The sequence below is a fragment of the Lissotriton vulgaris genome, chromosome 7 (genome assembly GCF_964263255.1).
Source record: "Lissotriton vulgaris chromosome 7, aLisVul1.2, whole genome shotgun sequence".
Classification (NCBI taxonomy): domain Eukaryota; kingdom Metazoa; phylum Chordata; class Amphibia; order Caudata; family Salamandridae; genus Lissotriton; species Lissotriton vulgaris.
The window spans coordinates 364,709,451-364,728,608 of NC_141695.1; the positions used below are offsets into that span (position 1 = coordinate 364,709,451).

Here is a 19,158-nt window from a genome sequence, read left to right on the forward strand (position 1 = left end):
TGATCTTGGTGCTGAGAAATCCAGGGGAATGAAATTGTCCAAAGAATGGACTGACTCTACTGTGAAGGCATATGGCACAAATCTACGACAACAGCAAAAATCATTGAGAAAAAAGATTGGAGAACATGCACAAAGCAAGGCTCATGTTGCAACTTTAGAAATCTTAGAAAATGCAAAAAAAGATTCTTTATTGCAAGTAACTGCAAAAGCTCAATCTTTACAAATGTCATCAACATCCAGAATATTCTGTGTAGCTTATAAGGAAGCAAAGCGGAACAGGCCAGCGTATGGTTTTGAAACAGAGATAGACTGCCACCAGTTAAATGGACTGGATATGGGTCGAATTTTGCACTCCAATGTAGCTTGCTCAAACATACAACGCCACATATCCTCAGAAATGAAGAGGAAGATATTTGCTCAAATTATTGAACTTTCCCCAAAAATAAGTATTTTACTAGATGAAGGCACTGCGTTAAATAGGAAAAGTTCTTTAATTGTGTACATGCGAATGCAGCTACCTGGCATGGACTTCCCAGCTAATATTTTTGTTGACCTCATTGAGCTGAGTGATTTGCCAGCTGACGGCATAGTAAGTAGTTTAGTTTACAGTCTGCTCTAAAAAAAGATCCTATTAATATAAGTGAGGACTTTCTCTCCAAATGCCTGGTTTCAGTTGCCTGTGATGGAGCTTCAGTGATGTTTGGCCGTCACAGTGGTGTTGTAAAGAGGTTGCAAGAAAAAATCTCTCCCAATATTGTAGCCTGGCACTGCTCAGCAGCGACGGCTCGTGGAGGGAGTTACGGTGGGGCAGGAGGGCGGGGAGGGGGAGGGGCAGGGTGGAGGTTGCTAAAAACCGGCATATGAATAATTGCAGGTAAGTAAACAATTTAATTAATGAAACGAATTTCGTAGTGCGCCTTGCATCGCAAAATGCAATGCAGTGCGAGCTACGAAATTCGTTTTATTAATTAAATTGTTTACTTACCTGCAATTATCCATATGCCGGTTTTTAGCAACCTCCGCCCTGCCCCTCCCCCTCCCCGCCCCCCTGCCCCACCGTAACTCCCGCCACGAGCCATCGCTGCTGCTCAGCACATCACCTGGAACTTGCCGTTCATGATGTCATGAAAGATATTGGCTCTACAAATCACTTCAAAAACTTACTCGACAAGCTATATTCTTTGTTTGCCACATCTGTTAAAAACCGTTTGGAGCTAAAGGAGTGTGCAGAAGTTCTTGACATTCAGCTCTGCAGAATAGGTAGAGTGTTAGATACTCGTTGGGTTGCATCAAGCTTTAGAACAGTAGAAGCTGTTTGGAATGCTTATCCTGCTCTCTACAAGCATTTTACTAGTGCAGCTGTTGATGCTTCCCGTGACAGTTCTAATCGAAATATGTACACCGGCCTAGGAAGGCGATTATCATCTATCCAGTTTGTTGCTAATCTTGGCCTCATGTATGATGCTCTTCAGGAGTTATCAGAGTTATCACTCGAGTTACAGAAACGTGATTCTACAATCATTGATGCCCATCGAGCTATTTGTCGGCAAATAGCAGTGTTTGAGGCAATGGTAGACCGGCAAGGAAAGCATTTCTCACAGTGTAAAAAGGCAATGGAAGAAAATATATTCCAGGGTGTGATGCTGCACAAAGGAAAGACCACTGACAAAATCATTGAACAGGGACAGTTTTTTCGTAGCCTTGCAGAAAATCTGAGAAATTGTTTGTTGTCTACAGGCGGTACTAATTCTGCTGACAAAAAGGCTGACTATGAGACACTGATTAATGAAGTGAAAGTTTTATACAAACAGTACTGGCCTGATGAGCTACCTGTTCTTTATGGTGAAAGTGACATTGAGTCTCTGTGTAAAAGATTCAACATTGCCAGCCGAGAAACCATACGTGCGTACAGAGAGTATAAAGAATCTGGAGGAAAAGAAATTAAAAGGCAGTTCAAGGAGCTTTTGATGGCTTTGCACACCATTGCTATCAGTACTGCAGAATGTGAGCGGGGCTTTTCTCAAATGAATCTTATTTGCACATCTACAAGAGCATCATTGCTGACTGAAACAATATCTTATTTAATGTTTTTAAATCTTGTTGGTCCACCATTTAAGAGATTCAATCCAATCTCCTATGTTCAGTCATGGCTTGCAAAAGGACGGAGAGCAGCTGATGACACTAGGAGTAAAGCAAGGAAAGAGGAGGATTTGGAATGCACAAGTGATTTAGACTGTGTGTGGGCTTTTCTAGAAAAATAGATGCTAGCCCAGTCTAACTGAAAAATGGGTCATTGCAATATTTTAAAAAAGTTAGGCTTTACTGGACTTTTGGGGAAATTTAATTGTTGTGTACTTTATATAGGTTATTTATTTGCATTGATTGACAGTGTCAATTTATTTAATATTTTCTTATAGCTGTCTCTTGGTTTGGATGTTATATTTATTATATTTTATATAATTTATTTTGTTTTTATAAGACTTACCTTGCTTTTTCATTTTAGAACATATTATTTGTATTTATATGCTTTATGTTACATTATTTTGTCTGTATAGGTTTAGATTTTGTATGGCACTGACTATGGCCATTTTGCACTAATAGCTATGAGTCTGACTTGCAATACTGTGAAATTCAAACTGCCTCATCATTATCTATTCCTTTGGCCTAGGTAGCTCTAGGTCCTTTTGGTGGAGATTGCATTTTGCTGAGCTTTCTGGTAAGATACAATTCTTGAATTAAAAAGTCATATTTGGAATATATGCCTCTTTTCTAATCTGTTGTGTCTGTGTGATACAGAACTGCATAGTTCCATATTTTATTTAACTAATCTGTGTCTAATAAATGCACATATATCCCCCAGGGTCTAAGCTATAGTAACAAGCCCACTTGGTAATCCTCTTTTTTCAATTGTTTCTCTAACAAAATACTCTAGTGTACTGAATAACCACATACCCCTTCGGCCACTGGAAGTGCCATGATGACTGACTAATTCAAGTACATTGCATGATGTTATTCACTATCTCCGTTTAGAGTGTTTTAACAACATTTTGGTTTATTTTGGCACATAAGCTATGTAAAAGTTGTACCTTAGAACTCATAGACTGTTAAAAATGGCATACCCTACCCCAGTATTGTCCTTTCTCACCAAATCAGCACATACAGCACTGAAATGGTCCCTTTTCAATGCATTTGTGATTTTAGCTAATTTATTACAACATTGTGCTTTAAATGCACTTTTGAGTTAATCTTTTTCAAAATGTTCACAAGGCAAGGGACCCTCCTATCAAAACCTTACTATGAGGAAGGCTCCCTTGCTGAAATTCCGGATCAGCCAGATGTATATATTACCTCTAACTTTTAGCAGAGCCAGTTGAAAATGTGGGTGGAGCCAATATAGTAAGTGGGTGGAGCCAGTGGATAAAGTGGGCGGAGCCAGAGAAAAGTAGGTGTAGCCTCTGACAAACATTTGAGCACCTGCACTTCATATTTTACAAATTAAGCGAGTATTGTGTCAGTCAGCAAAAATGGTGATAGCCGGTGGGGGGGGGTTGGCACGGCACATGCATGAAAGAGCAAACTTTGCAGATAACAACGGAGGCAAGTACAGCATCTATGGAAGAGTGCAGTGGAGTAAGCAGTGTGTGACGGCCCCTCATGCAAGGAAGAAAGTAGACTCTTTGGCTTCTAGATCAAATGTAAAATGAAGCTTTAGTCTAAGTTTAATGGGAAACAGAGGCATTAGGGGCCTGGTGCCACTGCACCTGCTGCATGAATTGAAAGTACTTTCTTGGTAGTGTGGCTGCAAGGCTATGGACAGGAGGCGTGTTGAGGGGCTGTAAAGAGCAGTGATAAAGGGAAGTTGATGTTACAGAAGAACACACACACAATTTGTACAAGCAAACCAGGTACAGATAAGAACAAGAGCGCGCCTCGCGCTCACAAGTGGGGGAAAGTGGGAGGCACTCAAAGCGTTTCCCTTGCGGGTACGAGCCAGGGGCACCATGTGTTTACAACAGTGGATGATGGGTGGATAAGTGAAAGATTGGATGGATGCATGAAAGGCAGGGAGGATGCATGAAAGGGTAGATGATGGATGAATGAAAGGAGGGATTGAGTTAATGGGTGGATGGAATAAAGGAGTGAAAGGGTTGATGATGTATGACCGAAAGGATTGATGGATGAGGGAAAGGGTGGATATAGAGATAGATAAGTGAAAGGATAGGTTTGGAGATAGATGGATGGATAGGTTTGGATATGAAGGGTGGACAGACGGAATGGTGAAAAACTGAATGATTGATGAAAGACTGAATAGACGATAGAATGTAAAGGGTAAATGGTGGACATCAGGATGTAAATGGGAGGATGAAAGGATAAATGGATAGAACAATGGAAGAGACAAGAGATATCTTCTGGGGAGGGTTATGATGAGTTGCTTCATTTGCTTGGTGCCAATAAGAGCTTTGGTGCGAGGACATGGGGATATTTTCAGTTTCTTCCTACTCGCGTGCACAAAAATATATTGTATTGTGCCAAACAACAGCAATTAACAGTACGACATTAAGAAGGTGCAACTATTGCAAAAAAAGGAAATGTTAACATATCACATTTCTCTTTCATTTTGTGTAATGAGTTAACCTGCTTTGTTTATATAAACATATTTCTCATGTGTTTTCGTGTGTGCTGCAACTAATATACAAGTTGTTAAGTATATCATGTCTTGCCCTTAGCCCCGCCCCTAGCCCCGCCCCCTCACTACACCTCTAGCGCATTTTAATGAGTACCTGCACTTATTTTTTCCCATTTAAAGCACTGGCAAGCACCATCCCCGAGCTGAGTACCCAACACGCAACAAGCCTCTCAGACATGGGGGGAATGGTGAAGCTCAGCCCTGGGCTGCCCTGTACTCGCACTTACCACCAGGGCCTGGACTTGCCGGACAGGAAGTCCCGCCGAGAGCTAGCCCGGGGAAATACGTGCCCCCTGCCACCGCCACCATGGGGGGGTCCCAGTGAGCAGGTGGGGGCACCAGCAAAAGAACACAAAAGAAGCGTGAGGTCCTCAAAACGTAACAAATACACACAAAATTAACATAGACATAAAACGTAAGGAAACCCCTGGTTCAGCGGCCCGCTCCTAAGCAGGCCACCCGCCCAGCCCGTTCACATACTGGGGGGAGTAAGCACAAAGGGGGTGGGAGAAAGTTCACCTCCAATAATAAATTCTTGGGCATAACCAGCAGCGAGGCAGTGGACCCGTGGAGATTCCCATCGACCTGAATGCAGGGGTGCGCTCGGGACAAAACATGCAGCAACCACCGTAGCAGCACCACCGCACCCGACACTGGAGGGCGGAGCACCCAGTCCGAACTGCTACGTGTCCCAGTGACTCCCAAACCTCCCAACACTCCAGCGGCCTATCAGGAAACTCGCAACCTCAGGGGGGGGTGAGCGCATCCCATTCATGCACAGTCTCCAAGCAAGCTGTACAACATGCTGCCTGAGCAGGCACTGCCTACTAAGGCCACGCTCACCTCCGTGAACATGAAAGCCCGACGCTGGATTGGCTCTAAACCACGCATATCGTGCTTAACAGCTGATAAGCAGATGCATCGGCATCGGTGCACAGACCCAAAGACGGTTGCGGTAGAGTTAAAATGCACACATAACCACTAAAACGACCCGCGCATCTCTGCCCGCCTGCCCCTTTGCGCCAGGATCACCGAGCCCCTGCTGTCATCGCTGGAACAACATACCAATGGACATAGCCAAAGTAAAAACAACATACCAACGAGCACACGAAAATATAGGGGATCGCTGAAACAAGAAAACGGACAGGCTGTGTTCTCGAACCTCTCACAGGAGGAGGATAGGAGGCATCGACAGCGGAGAAATATGCATGGAGCTGCTGGGGAGAGGAATGGCATAGAGCCACGACCCCGAAGGTGTCCCCGCAAGGGACATGAACGACACATCCTGACTCACCTTCAAAACCCTGACGAACAGAGCTGCGCATTCCAATCCACAAAGACCCCCGGCGTAACCGGACATCGCGCCCAGACCGATTGGCTGGAGCGACAACAAAACGACGTCAGGGTAAGGGTACAGCGACCAAAGAGGCCGCTAAGTGGGCGGGGGAGGAATATATACTCTCCCCCGCCCCCACCAGGCCGAACGTGACGAGTGGGACCCTTACAGGGATCTCAGAGCACTGGCTGCCCCGTGTGCCATCTTGTGGCACTATGGGGGCCGCCCTCTTACTAGTGTCCCCTGCAGGGACGTGTCGGTCGGCCTGCAGTCATCTGTACCCAACGCAAATAAGGTTTGTTGAACATTGCAGATTCCTGAATCCAATAAGGAACAATTTTTGGAGCAATTAGAGTATAGTTCTTGCCGTGAACTTGTGTGTGACTACTGTTAAAAACTTGAAACCTTATGGAGATAAAAGGATACAGTAATATACGCTACCCAGAATTGGCAGTACATGCATTGCAGAATGCATTACAGAACTCCTTGGAAGTGTGTTTCATGCGCAGTACTAAGACTACCAAGATACTTACATCGCTTCACTCCTCAGAGACTGTCAGTAATTACAAGTGTACTTACCTGGATGGTATTACGTAAATCTTGAGGACGGTACCTTGATGTCTCCATCATCTACTTGGTTGAATGGGAGGGTGAACTGCAAAAATTCAAACTCTTGGCTGAGTTCCCTCCTCCTACAATAGAGAGAATCTCAGATGATACATCACCTTCAGCAACATACCACGTCACACCAAGCCACTGGGAGCCCATGCATTAAAACAGCATAATCAGCATATAATAACGCTGGAACAAGTACATTAGCAATTTTCGGCACTACGCTAGTAGCTACAGACAAGTGGGCATTTAACTCAAGTGATATAAATAATAAAACGCAATGGAACAAAAAAGTACCCCTGATGCAACCAAGTAGCTAAGGGAAAAATATCAAATATTTCCCCTGCACAGCTGTAACGAACACTGGCTCCTAAGTTTTTATGCAGAGTATACAAGAAATTCATTGCAGGAATTTGCACTCCTAGATCTAACAAAATCAGCCATAGCTTAGTCCTGTTCATGCAATCCAAAGCACTGTATAAATCCAAGAAGGCCAGGTACGGTGGACAGAGCCTTGCAATGGTATACTTACCCACAATCAAATGTAGGTTCAGGCATTGTTCCATTGGGAGACAACCATTATAACGCAGAATTAGCAGCGCGATACCTTTTACGACGCGGTCATCACAACGCAAGTCGTTACAACGACTTGCGCTGGTTGGCGCTATATACTAAGGAATAATATGATACCCCTTCCCTACTGTTACGTGGGCTGGAGTTGGAATAGTAAATTATACTATTCCTAAATCCAGTGCCTCTAGCGCAAGTTGTTGTAATGACTTGCGTTGTGATGATTGCGTCGTAAAGGTATCGCGTTGTTAATTCCGCGTTGTAATGACATACATCCTGTTCCACTGTACTGAGCCCAGGATAAAAACTATAATGACACAGGAACAAAATGTTGTTAAGACCAACCCAGGACTGTAAATGGTTAAAGATAACCTTCCCAGAATCTTTACTGTGCTATCAACCAGAGAAATCAGCAGATAAGGTGACCCGCAGGCCTCTTTTTACCCACTGAATTCTTTTTTAAAGATTGGAACAAAGCTCAATATTACACTTAAGGGTATTCATAGGTATCCTGTCTGGACCAAGAGCTTTACCACCCACACTCTGCCTTATAGCTTCCTCCAATTCCTCTGGGGAAGTATGGAATGTAAAAGGGTATCCTAAAGGAGCCTGCAGCAAATCATTACATGTCATGTCCTCAGATATCTGAAAAATTGAGGTGAAATGCTTAATTCACTCTGGACCGGCTATATTACAGACTAGGAGCTGGCTAGGTAAAGTGTTCCTCTGACAAAACCTGTAAAGCATATTCCAGGACCTTTTGCTATTGTATAGCGAGGCTGTCGATATCAGCAATTTCCAGTCCCTATTATTCTTCTTGTCCTTAATGGTTCACTGGTATACCCTTCTGGCCTCCTGCACCTCCTCAACATTTATTGGGCATCCAGAGACAGTCTTCCATAAACCACGTACCAAAGTTCATTAAAAAAACATGGGCAATCTTGGGCTGGACGGAGGGAATTCAACAAGTGGCTCTTGATACTTGAATATAAATCTTGATAGCTAGCAAATAAAGCTTCTCCAGTATCTTCTGACACCCCATGAAAATTGACAGATGTTGTTTAAGAAAGACACCAAGCATGGGCTTTGGGTCCTTAATAGGACAAACCAATCTAAGCCCATCTTTTGAGTTGTTGGTTGATTTCAGTGCAAACTACAGGCGGGTTGTCCTTTCTCACAGGAAGAACCCTATCTATGAACAGTGGGTTATGATCCCCCCCACATTGGGTCTCCAATAGTGTACATTTGGAAAGCCACTGAAGAAAGTTCCTTGTGGCAAATATATAATCAACGATGGATGACCGCTCCCCGCTTTAAGTAAGTATACTCAGACAGTGACCCTGGTAGAGATTAATTAAATCCATGAGATCTTTTGAGGTGAGAACCTTCCCCTGTTCTCTACCTCTAATATCAACGTAGCCTTCTAGAGAATCAGAGGCATTCAAACCCAACACCTCCAGCTGGTTCCTCAGTTTGGCATTAAAATCTCTGCAAAGCAAACTTCTAGGTTGGGAAGTGGCACCAGATCCAATTGGTTTCAAACTCGATATAAAATAAAACAATCCCTCTAAAAGATAATAAAAAGAGTTGGTAAAATCGTTATTATAAAAATGTCCTAAATAGAATTAAAAGGAGCCCACACTATCTTTGATAAGCACTGCCTGATATGTAGGACTAACAGAATTAACAGTTGTCACTACCATCCCGAGGTTCAATTTTACCCATATAGAAAGACCACCTCAAGCTCTCCCATGGGCAGAGGGCATAGCAGGACAAGATTGACAAGAAAATAAATCCCCTACATGATATTTGTTTGACAGCCCAGATTTCCTATAGAACGACAAAATCAAATTTATTAATAAAGTCCAACAAGTCTGAAATTATAATCTTATGTTTAAACCCAGCTACAATCCAACTCACAAGTAAGAAAGAATGTATGGGCCTTACAGGCTTTCTCCAATCTCCTTCTCCAGATCTTCTTCCCCCCTCAGATATATTGAAGGACGATCCTATAATGGAGTACTGGGGCAGGCAGACAACTTTGAATAGGACATCAAACTGGTTCCCAGCAGGCTCATTAAACTGAACATTATTGGAGACAGATAGGGTAGCAAACAAACCAAGCTGTGCTGCAGCTGGCAACCCCCCTGGAATATCAACATCTCCCACCCCCAAATTGCCCAGGCCTGCAAACTGCGAAAAGCTGCAGACATGGAGAACAGAATATTGGTGGGACCATCCTTTTACATTATAATCCCCTTGTGTGAGACCCCCCCCCCCAACCCCTGGGAGCCATTTAATGACTGGAGAAATATACATTTTTACTTTTTAAATATTTTGAGGTTGGGGGCCGGTGTGTGTCCCCCTTCCCTGAGCCATGTGCTGTCCACTGGGACACCATGCTAACTAAGGGAGCCAGAAGGCCACCAGGGCCATTGCCCCCCACCACAGCTTCCTTAAAAGGCTACCAATGTTGCGAGTGCCCCTGGTCGGACCGGGGAATCCAATGAAAAAAAAGATAGCCGCCGCCACTCAGGCTCATTTCATATTCACTTTTCTGCCGGGAACTGACCCACAATGTCCGCTAGAGCTTTTTTTTGTATTTTTTGTTCCTTGTGATGCTAGCACCACCAATCAATTTTTTTATGTTGTGGGAGGCTGCAGGAAGTGCAGTAGGCCACCCTAGGAACATTTAACAACTTGTAGTAAGTTTCCTAAGTCATCGAATACATGACCTTAGGAGAGAGTTCCATTATTGTTAAGGCATTCTGAGCTTGAGCATATGCTCTCCTACTGGAGTGTGGGAACTCATTGTGGTTGGTCAAATTGATGCATTTTGTGGCCTGAAGATTGTTAAAAAAAACTCAAACATATGTTTATGGTTGTTTTGAATAAATAATGCTTTATTAAAAAGCATTGGTATATGTGTATTAATAATGAATGCATTGATTTATGTTTTTTGGTAAATTATTGCAGTAACCTTTGACAAAGCAACTAGGTCTGCTTTATATATGTTGATGTGCTTATCGTCTGATAAAGCCAATAGGCTGCCTTTTTAATTTTGGTGTTTGCTCTTTGACAAAGCCAGTAGGTCTGCCCAACTTAAAACTACACCCTTTTATATTATTATTCAGAAAATCAATGAAAAAACTAAAGTTAAGGTGACATTATAGTGTGTGAAACTGTCTGTTAACACATAACATTTTAAACTCAGAAAACACTGAAATTCACCAGTTACAGTTAACTGACGTAACTATAATTTGCAACCTCTTCTTGCACTGCTTATGACCTCACATGTTCTATTACATCATTGATAGCATCACTGATGACATTTGAAATGACATAATTGATGACAACACTGTAAAGGTGAGAGCCCAATTACATGTAAATCAGACAACTGGAACTGGTGATTTGTTTTTCTAGTTTACAATGCTATGTTCTAACTGACATTTTCACCTAACTATATTGGCACTTTAACCTATGTTTTTTCAGTGAAAATCTATCTATCTATCTATCTATCTATCTATCTATCTATCTATCTATCTATCTATCTATCTATCTATCTATCTATCTATCTATCTATCTATCTATCTATCTATCTATCTATCTATCTATCTAATAATATATGCTTATACATGTGATAAATATTATTGTTTACGATTAGTTTTTAAAACTAAAAATAATCAACGTAATAAAAATGTAACATTCTAAAACGTCGTCAAAGAATTGAGTTTTTAATGTAATCACGTTTATAAATTTTAACCAAATATACTAAATATTGAAAAGCATAAAAATGTTAGTAAGGTGAAGAATTTATTTTATATATATATCTATATCTTCACTGAAAAAACCATAGGTTTCACACCAGTTATAGTTAGGAATTAGCATTTAAAAAACCTATGAAATTCACTGAAAAAACCATAGGTTTCATACCAGTTAAAGTTAGGAATTAGCATTTAAAAAACCTATTAAATTCACTGAAAAAACCATAGGTTTCACACCAGTTATAGTTAGGTGGAAATTTTACTGATATAAAACCAATGAAATTCCCACGTTATAGTTAGTTGGACTCACTATAACTTGCGCGTGTAATGCACTGCTGATGACATCACATATTACATCACTCATGACATGGTCAGTGACATCACTCATGACATCACTGATGACACCATCCAGTGAATGTGTGTCTTTCTGAAAAATAAATATGCTTTATATATGTATATGTATATGTAAAGGTTGATGGAAGAATAAATGTTTAAATAAGTGTCTTAATGGATGTTTTTTAAAAAAAAAATTGATTGATTAACTGGCTTATTAAGTGTATCATAGTGAATACATATATTAGCGAGTATTGTTTAAATATTTAAATGTTTGTATCAGTGTTTCACTTTGTGTATAAGTGGCTGCATGGGTTGGTGAGTAGCTACATGTGTGTGTATATGGGTTATTAGATTTTTTTTAGTATCTTTATAATTGTCTGTTTGATTTGGTGGGGGTGTTACTTAGCACATAGATGCATCAATGACTGACTTACTGTTTGTATGTGTTTTGAAGACAGCATATGTGCCGGACTGTATGGGTGGATGAGTGTGTATATGTATGTGTTAGTAAGTGAATGACTGTCTCACTAGTGTCTTTATCAGTAACTACATATGTTTTAATCTAGTATATGTGAGTATTGATGTATATAAGTGAGTATATGTGAGAGTGAGAGATTGAAAGAGTTCTTGTTTTAATAAGTATGTGTTTCTATAAGTGATTGTTTAAGAGAGTAAGTATGTGTACGTTTCCTTAGAAGTAAGGTGGTAGTGTGTGTATAGCTGTATATGCAAAAAAATGGATGTTCAATAGTTTATTTGCATGTGTGAGTATGTGTGTGAGCAAGTTTTGGAAGACTGTCAGTGTGTTAACGAATGTAAAGGTGTCTCGCTACATATGATAAGTGAGTATATGTATGAATGACTATATAGAACTGTTGGTGAATGAGTGGATGTGTATATAGATGGTGGAATTACTGAATTGGTTGTTGTAACTGGTATAGGTATCTCCACTTTTTTGTAAATGTTAGTTTCTATTTTTGAATATGTGTTTCAAGGGTTACTTTACAGTGAAAGGAGGTCAGTCACTCTGTCACAAGGATGGTGTCATCAGTGATGTCATGAGTGATGTAATATGTGATGTCATCAGCAGTGCATTACACGCGCAAGTTATAGTGAGTCCAACTAACTATAACGTGGGAATTTCATTGATTTTATATCAGTAAAATTTCCACCTAACTATAACTGGTGTGAAACCTATGTTTTTTTTCAGTGAATTTAATAGGTTTTTTAAATGCTAATTCCTAACTGTAACTGGTATGAAACCTATGGTTTTTTTTCAGTGAATTTCATAGGTTTTTTAACTGCTAATTCCTAACTTTTTATATGGACTCATACCTATGTGTTTTTTAGTGAATTTCTAAGGTTATTGTTTCGCAAATATATATATCTTAGAAAGGTATGCTTTTCTAACAAGCACTGGCGTTGCCAATAGGTCTCGCAGTAGGAAAGTTGGAGCTATTACAATTGCAAATAACAATGCCTTTTATTTTGTTTTCATTTTAAAAACATAAAGGGCTTTGTCATTTACAAAACCAATAGCTTCAACTTTCCTACTGCGAGACCTATTGGCAACGCCAGTGCTTGTTTAAGTAGGTCACTGGTAACTGGTATGAAACCTATGGTTTTTTCAGTGAATTTCATAGGTTTTTTAAATGCTAATTCCTAACTATAACTGGTGTGAAACCTATGGTTTTTTCAGTGAATTTCATAGGTTTTTTAACTGCTAATTCCTAACTTTTTATACGGACTCATACCTATGTGTTTTTTAGTGAATTTCTAAGGTTATTTTTTCGCAAATATCTATATCTTAGAAAGGTATGTTTTTCTAACAAGCACTGGCGTTGCCAATAGGTCTCGCAGTAGGAAAGTTGGAGCTATTACAATTGCAAATAACAATGCCTTTTATTTTTGTTTTCATTTTAAAAACATAAAGGGCTTTGTCATTTACAAAACCAATAGCTCCAACTTTCCTACTGCGAGACCTATTGGCAACGCCAGTGCTTGTTTAAGTAGGTCACTAAAATAAGCCCACTTTGATCCTGAAGCTCATCTGTCAAGTGGCATCGGGAAGGAACTCTGTAATGAAGACCATGATTTCTAGAAAGTAGAGCGAATACTGGGCGTAAATGCCCCTGTTGGCTGCACACAGATAAGACAGCACTTTCAGTTGTGGCACCGTATGAGAAGTCTTTGGAACTGGTGTTAAGGGTTAGCAAAAGGGTAAATTGTTCAAGGAAATTCTGCAAATTCGCAAAATCACCAGTGATTTGTTCAATTTACAGCCAAAAGAAGCAACACACAACATCAACATGCACCAAGTGTATTTACTTTTACAATTTCTGAGTGTGTAGAATGCAAGCTAATCACAATATTTATGTTTTCTATTCTCCTCACGATTATCACACTTTTGTGCAGCATAAAAATAATAATAGTAATGCATTATTTTTAGGTCTCGCGACCTATCGATGCGCGCAAGCGCATCGAGCGTAGCGAGAATTCATGTGGCGAAAACATCTTCAAACCAAAGGGCTTTCAGCCCCGCGGTTTTCATGCAGTGCCCGTGTACATGCACGCGCATCGCATGCAAGCCCAGCCTCTCCCGCCCCCATCCGGCATCAGGCTTCTCCTCCCCTAGCAGCACTCCTCCCACACCAGCAACTCCCCCCTCCCACACCAGCACCTCCCCTTTCTCTCCACGCAATCACAGCCTCCCCCTCCCACACCAGCACCTCCCCCCTCCCACACCAGCACCTCCCCTCTCTTTCCACGCAATCACAGCCTCCCCCTCCCACACCAGCACCTCCCCCCTCCCACACCAGCACCTCCCCTCTCTCTCCACGCAATCACAGCCTCCCCCTCCCACACCAGCACCTCCCCTCTCTCTCCACGCAATCACAACCATGCTGCACTGCCGAGCCTGGGCTTTTCCAGCTCTTCCCTCCCACTCTCTCACTCTCCCGCCCCAACCCGACTTGTTCTTGTTCTGAACTGCAGATGTACGAATCGCCGAGCCAACTGCACAGAAAGAGCCAGGCGTTTTCTTCGAGTGCACGTACAGGCACGCGCATTTGGCCCATACACTTTCATGGCCATCTGTTCCTGTTCCTAATGGCCCTCCCCCCTCCCCCAGCACAGCGTGTACTTCTTCCTGTGTTGCTGTCTCCCTCGTGCTTTTCCCCCACCACTCGTGTTGCTCTCTCCCTTGTGATTCCAACCCACCCCCCGCCGCTTGCATTTCCCGTACTTGTTTTTATTTTTGACTAAGAAGTCCACGAGAGTGCATGTGCTTGCCTGATGTCTCCCTTGTGTGCATCTCTCCTGTTCCTCCGTATTGCGCTCTCTCGTATGTCTGCGTCTCTGCCCCCATTCTCTCCTTCACAGCCAAATGCTTCTCTCCCCTACGCTGTGATGTTCTCTTGACTGTTGCTGTCTGCCATGTCTGAAATTTGCCCACTCCCTGTGTTGCTGCCTCCTTCGTGTACTTCTTCCTGTGTTGCTGGCATTTGGCCCATACACTTTCATGGCCATCTGTTCCTGTTCCTAATGGCCCTCCCCCCTCCCCCAGCACAGCGTGTACTTCTTCCTGTGTTGCTGTCTCCCTCGTGGTTTTCCCCCACCACTCGTGTTGTTCTCTCCCTTGTGAACCCAACCCACACACCCCCCCCGCCGCTTGCATTTCCCGTACTTGTCTTTATTTTTGACTAAGAAGTCCACGAGAGTGCATGTGCTTGCCTGATGTCTCCCTTGTGTGCTTCTCTCCTGTTCCTCCGTATTGCGCTCTCTCGTATGTCTGCGTCTCTGCCCCCACTCTGGACTGCGCACTTCGAAGATCCTTTGCAGAGTGTAAACGAAAATACTGCATCGTTTAAATGCATTATTTTCACATCATAGCAATACGGTACAGCACCATTAAAAGCGCATAGCAGGCTGGGATAGCTTGTTTTTTTACTTGGGCAGCGTTACTTTCGTTTTGCAGGTTTCAACAAGCATTCCCATAGCCAATACGACTCGCATTAGGAAAGTGTAAGCTATTGGCTTTGTAAATAACAATGCTATTAATTTCTATATTTTCAATGCCAACACATATTAAAAAAATAATTGTCATTTACAATACCAATAGCTCACACTTTCCTAATGCGAGACCTATTGGCAACGCCAGTGCTTGTTTTATATGACTGCACCTCTGCATCACTTACGTCAAAGGAATTTCTAACATACAATCCAGCGGAACTAAATGTACCTACTGTCAGAATGATGGAAGGCTGGTCCGATTCAAACTCCTGACCAGCAGATAACCATTTGTTTCAACACCAAGTGTTCAGCCCCTTGAGCCATCCTACCATCTACCTTCAGGGTCATTGTTTACAAGCCTGATGCCAGAGCTCGTGTCCTGTACACCTCACATCAGGCTCATTAAACATGTATATAATCCGCAGTGCAGGTACCCGCCTGCCACACTTGTTAAAATGAATGGTAGGCAGCACAAGGCCTTTTGAGCTATAGAAGGCTTAAAGAGGGGTCCGCACTGGGGAAACGTGAGCCTTGGGTGCAAGAATTCATTGTTTAATTGTACATAATTAGAAAACTCGAGTTTACATGTGAAATCTGTTCCTAATGATAAAGAGAGAAGGTTCTTGGGCGAACAATACCTTGGAAAGCTGGCGAACTTCCGCAAACGGGCGAGTTTGTGGGTATTTACAAATGTTTATAAAGCACATTCCCATCCTCAATAGACATGACGATTTATTCCTGAATAGGATAGGCGAAAACCTTAACTAAAGCAGTAACTTGATTATTTTAACTAACTGATTGGTTGTCGGTGGCTTTTAACAACAAACTAAAATAACAAGATTTAAAGGCCTGCTTACAGAAATCCACTACTGGTTGAAGAATACAGTAAATAGAGTGTGGGCAAGTGAAAGGACGAACTCAAGCTGGACAACCTAAAACATAGTCAGCCAATAGAAATCAAGCAAATGGGAATTACAAAGCCAATAATAAGCAATGGGGGGGGGGGTGGGGTGCTGTCTTGCAGGTTTTGACCTAAAAAGGTTGCATGTACAAAGACATTTCTATGTAATCTTTAGTGGCTATATCATGGCTGTCTAGAACCGCTTTCATTAAAGAATGAGTTAATCAAGGTGCCACTTTTTTCATAATGCTTATAACGGACCGTAACTGATTATAACTGGTGAGGGCAATTCAAATTACTAAAATTTCCCGTGTCTTTGGGGTCCTGCTACGTAGACCTTACTATTTAAATAAACACAGTTTAGTAGGTTTTGTGATTTTGCATGGAAGATGCCCTAGTTAAAGATTATTTTCCTAAGTGATATGGCTCCGAAAGTGGTAATGTCATATCGATAGGACTAAAGACGGTATGGAAGAACAAATACTAGGGTCTCAGGGTGAACTCTCAAATCGTGGTGCTGCTGTTACCATTACATACATAAATAACTTCACTTTTTATTACAGAAAGTCACACTAATTAATTGAGGGGATAGTCACCCTACCCTAAAAACCACAACTTCATTGATACTAATCATTTCAAGCTCATTTCACTACTTAATTCAGCACAAAGCTAATGATAAAGGTTATGCCTAATTGGTTATCAAGCCATCTGAAATACTGGGACTTTTTGGACGATCAATAGCAAGGTTTCAGGCCTTGTAAGGAAACAGAACGCTTTGCCTGCAGCAGTCAATGCAGGATTATGAAATTGCAGTGTGGTCCTTTAATGATAAAGGTTATGCCTAATTGGTTATCAAGCCATCTGGAATACTGGGACTTTTTGGACGATCAATAGCAAGGTTTCAGGCCTTGTAAGGAAACAGAACGTTTTGCCTGCAGCAGTCAATGCAGGATTATGAAATTGCAGTGTGGTCCTTCTTTTGGATTGAATCCAAGTACTTTAAACACAACCCTCCCATTTTGATTGACTATATGGCTGCAACAAGAATCTCTGGGATTGTAGTTAAGATTATTTTTCTTATTTTTGGTAAGACTTTTAGAGATCATAAATATTTTGCTGGCACCACAACTATATCATCTACACCAACACTCTGATCATTTGCCTGTGTAATATTGCTACTTGTAATGCATCTACAGAGGAATACAATCAATTACTGGTTTAGATGGCACTCCTCTCTAACAGTGAAAGTTCCATAATTTTCTCAAATGTAAATCAATCAAGAACCACATGTTCGTCATAGCTACCAAATCGACTGTGGTGCTCGTGGTACCAATCTATCTTCCATGGATTTATTGTAAACAAAAAATGTCAGATCCTAATATGGTCAACCAATTTCTTTGTGTGCCTCAGTTACAGCCATCTATTAAATAATAATTTTCCTCACTTTGACCAAAATGCACTCGCATAAAAATGCCTTTGTCTTGAATTGGTTAGATTACGGAAACATACACCACCTGGGACCTCCGTAATAGGACATTAGCAAATTGCAGCCTGTACTGTAACTTTTACAATACGAATGCAAACCATACAAGTCTCCACTGGCCCTAGGATGCACGTACCGAGTGCAGTAAATGCGAGGTGTTGAAAATGTCTTAAATACAAGGTATCAAGCATGACTTTAATATGAAAATGCAAGTCAACAATCGAGCCAGGAGAACAACATGGCAGTGTTTAACATAAAGAAACTAATTATACGAGGCCAGCCTACGGAAAACAAATAGATAACAAGATTACAAACAAGACGGAGAGAAGGCAGAGAAGGGGAGGGGGGAGGAGAAATGCGACACGGCGGGCAGGGGAGGGGGCGGAGTGGGGAGAGCGGCGATGAGGGTTGCAGCCTTTACTGTAACTTTTACAATACGAATGCAAACCATACCAGTCTCCACTGGCCCTAGGATGCACGTACCGAGTGCAGTAAATGCGAGGTGTTGAAAAGGTCTTAAATACAAGGTATCAAGCACGACTTTAATATGAAAATCTAAGTCAACAACCGAGCCAGGAGAACAACATGGCAGTGTTTAACATAAACTTGTACAGGAAAAGCAAGGGGGTGGGGGGGTGGGTTGGGTTCACTGGGAGAAAACCACGAGGGAGACGCACGCACAGAGAAAAGTGAAATAACACGTACCTGATGGGAAACTGAAAGTACGGCCAGTGTTGAAAAGGTCTTAAATACAAGGTATCAAGCACAACATTAATATGAAAATCTAAGTCAACAACCGAGCCAGGAGAACAACATGGCAGTGTTTAACATAAACAAGTACAGGAAATGCAAGGAGGGGGTGGGTTGGGTTCACTGGGGGAAAACCACGAGGGAGACGCACGCACGGAGAAAAGTTAAATAACACGTACCTGATGGGAAACTGAAAGTACGGCCGGCCTGCGGCCGGCCATGAATAATTAGGGGAGGAGAAGGCCTTTGATGTGCTGTGCTGGGCGTGAATGCGCATGCTTGTTTGCTCACGTGATTCACGTGAACTTCAAGAAAACCGCGGCTGAAAGCCCTTGGTTTGACGAGGATTGTGCCGACATGAATTCTCGCTCCGCTCAATGTGCTTGCGCGCATTGATAGGTCGCGAGACCTAAAAATGAATCCTATATTGTATATTAATATTATTTTTTTTTCAAAAAAGTATATATTGTTTTTTTATATTTCACTTTGGAGCGCGTACCGGTCAGCGCCCCGGTGCACGTACAGGGGCGCGTCCCGTCAGCGCACCAACAAAAAAAAAAGAAAAAAAAAAAGGATTGAACATGAGGAATGGGGAAAAAAAGAGAGTGGTGTAAAGAGAAAGAGAGCTAGAGGGAGAAACACAGAGGGACTGTGTAAGAGATAGTAAAACAGAGAAAAGGTATAAGAGGAAGTAACTGAGAAAAGGAA

General features: G+C 41.9%; 1 protein-coding gene across 1 annotated transcript; it reads left to right on the plus strand.

The window, feature by feature from the left end:
- Positions 1-1,300: 1,300 nt before the first annotated feature.
- On the plus strand, positions 1,301-2,261 carry LOC147701650 (E3 SUMO-protein ligase KIAA1586-like). Its single transcript, XM_086929354.1, has one exon. The coding sequence runs from the start codon at positions 1,395-1,397 to the stop codon at positions 2,259-2,261; it is 867 nt and encodes a 288-aa protein (XP_086785480.1). The 5' UTR covers positions 1,301-1,394.
- The last annotated feature ends 16,897 nt before the right edge of the window (positions 2,262-19,158 follow it).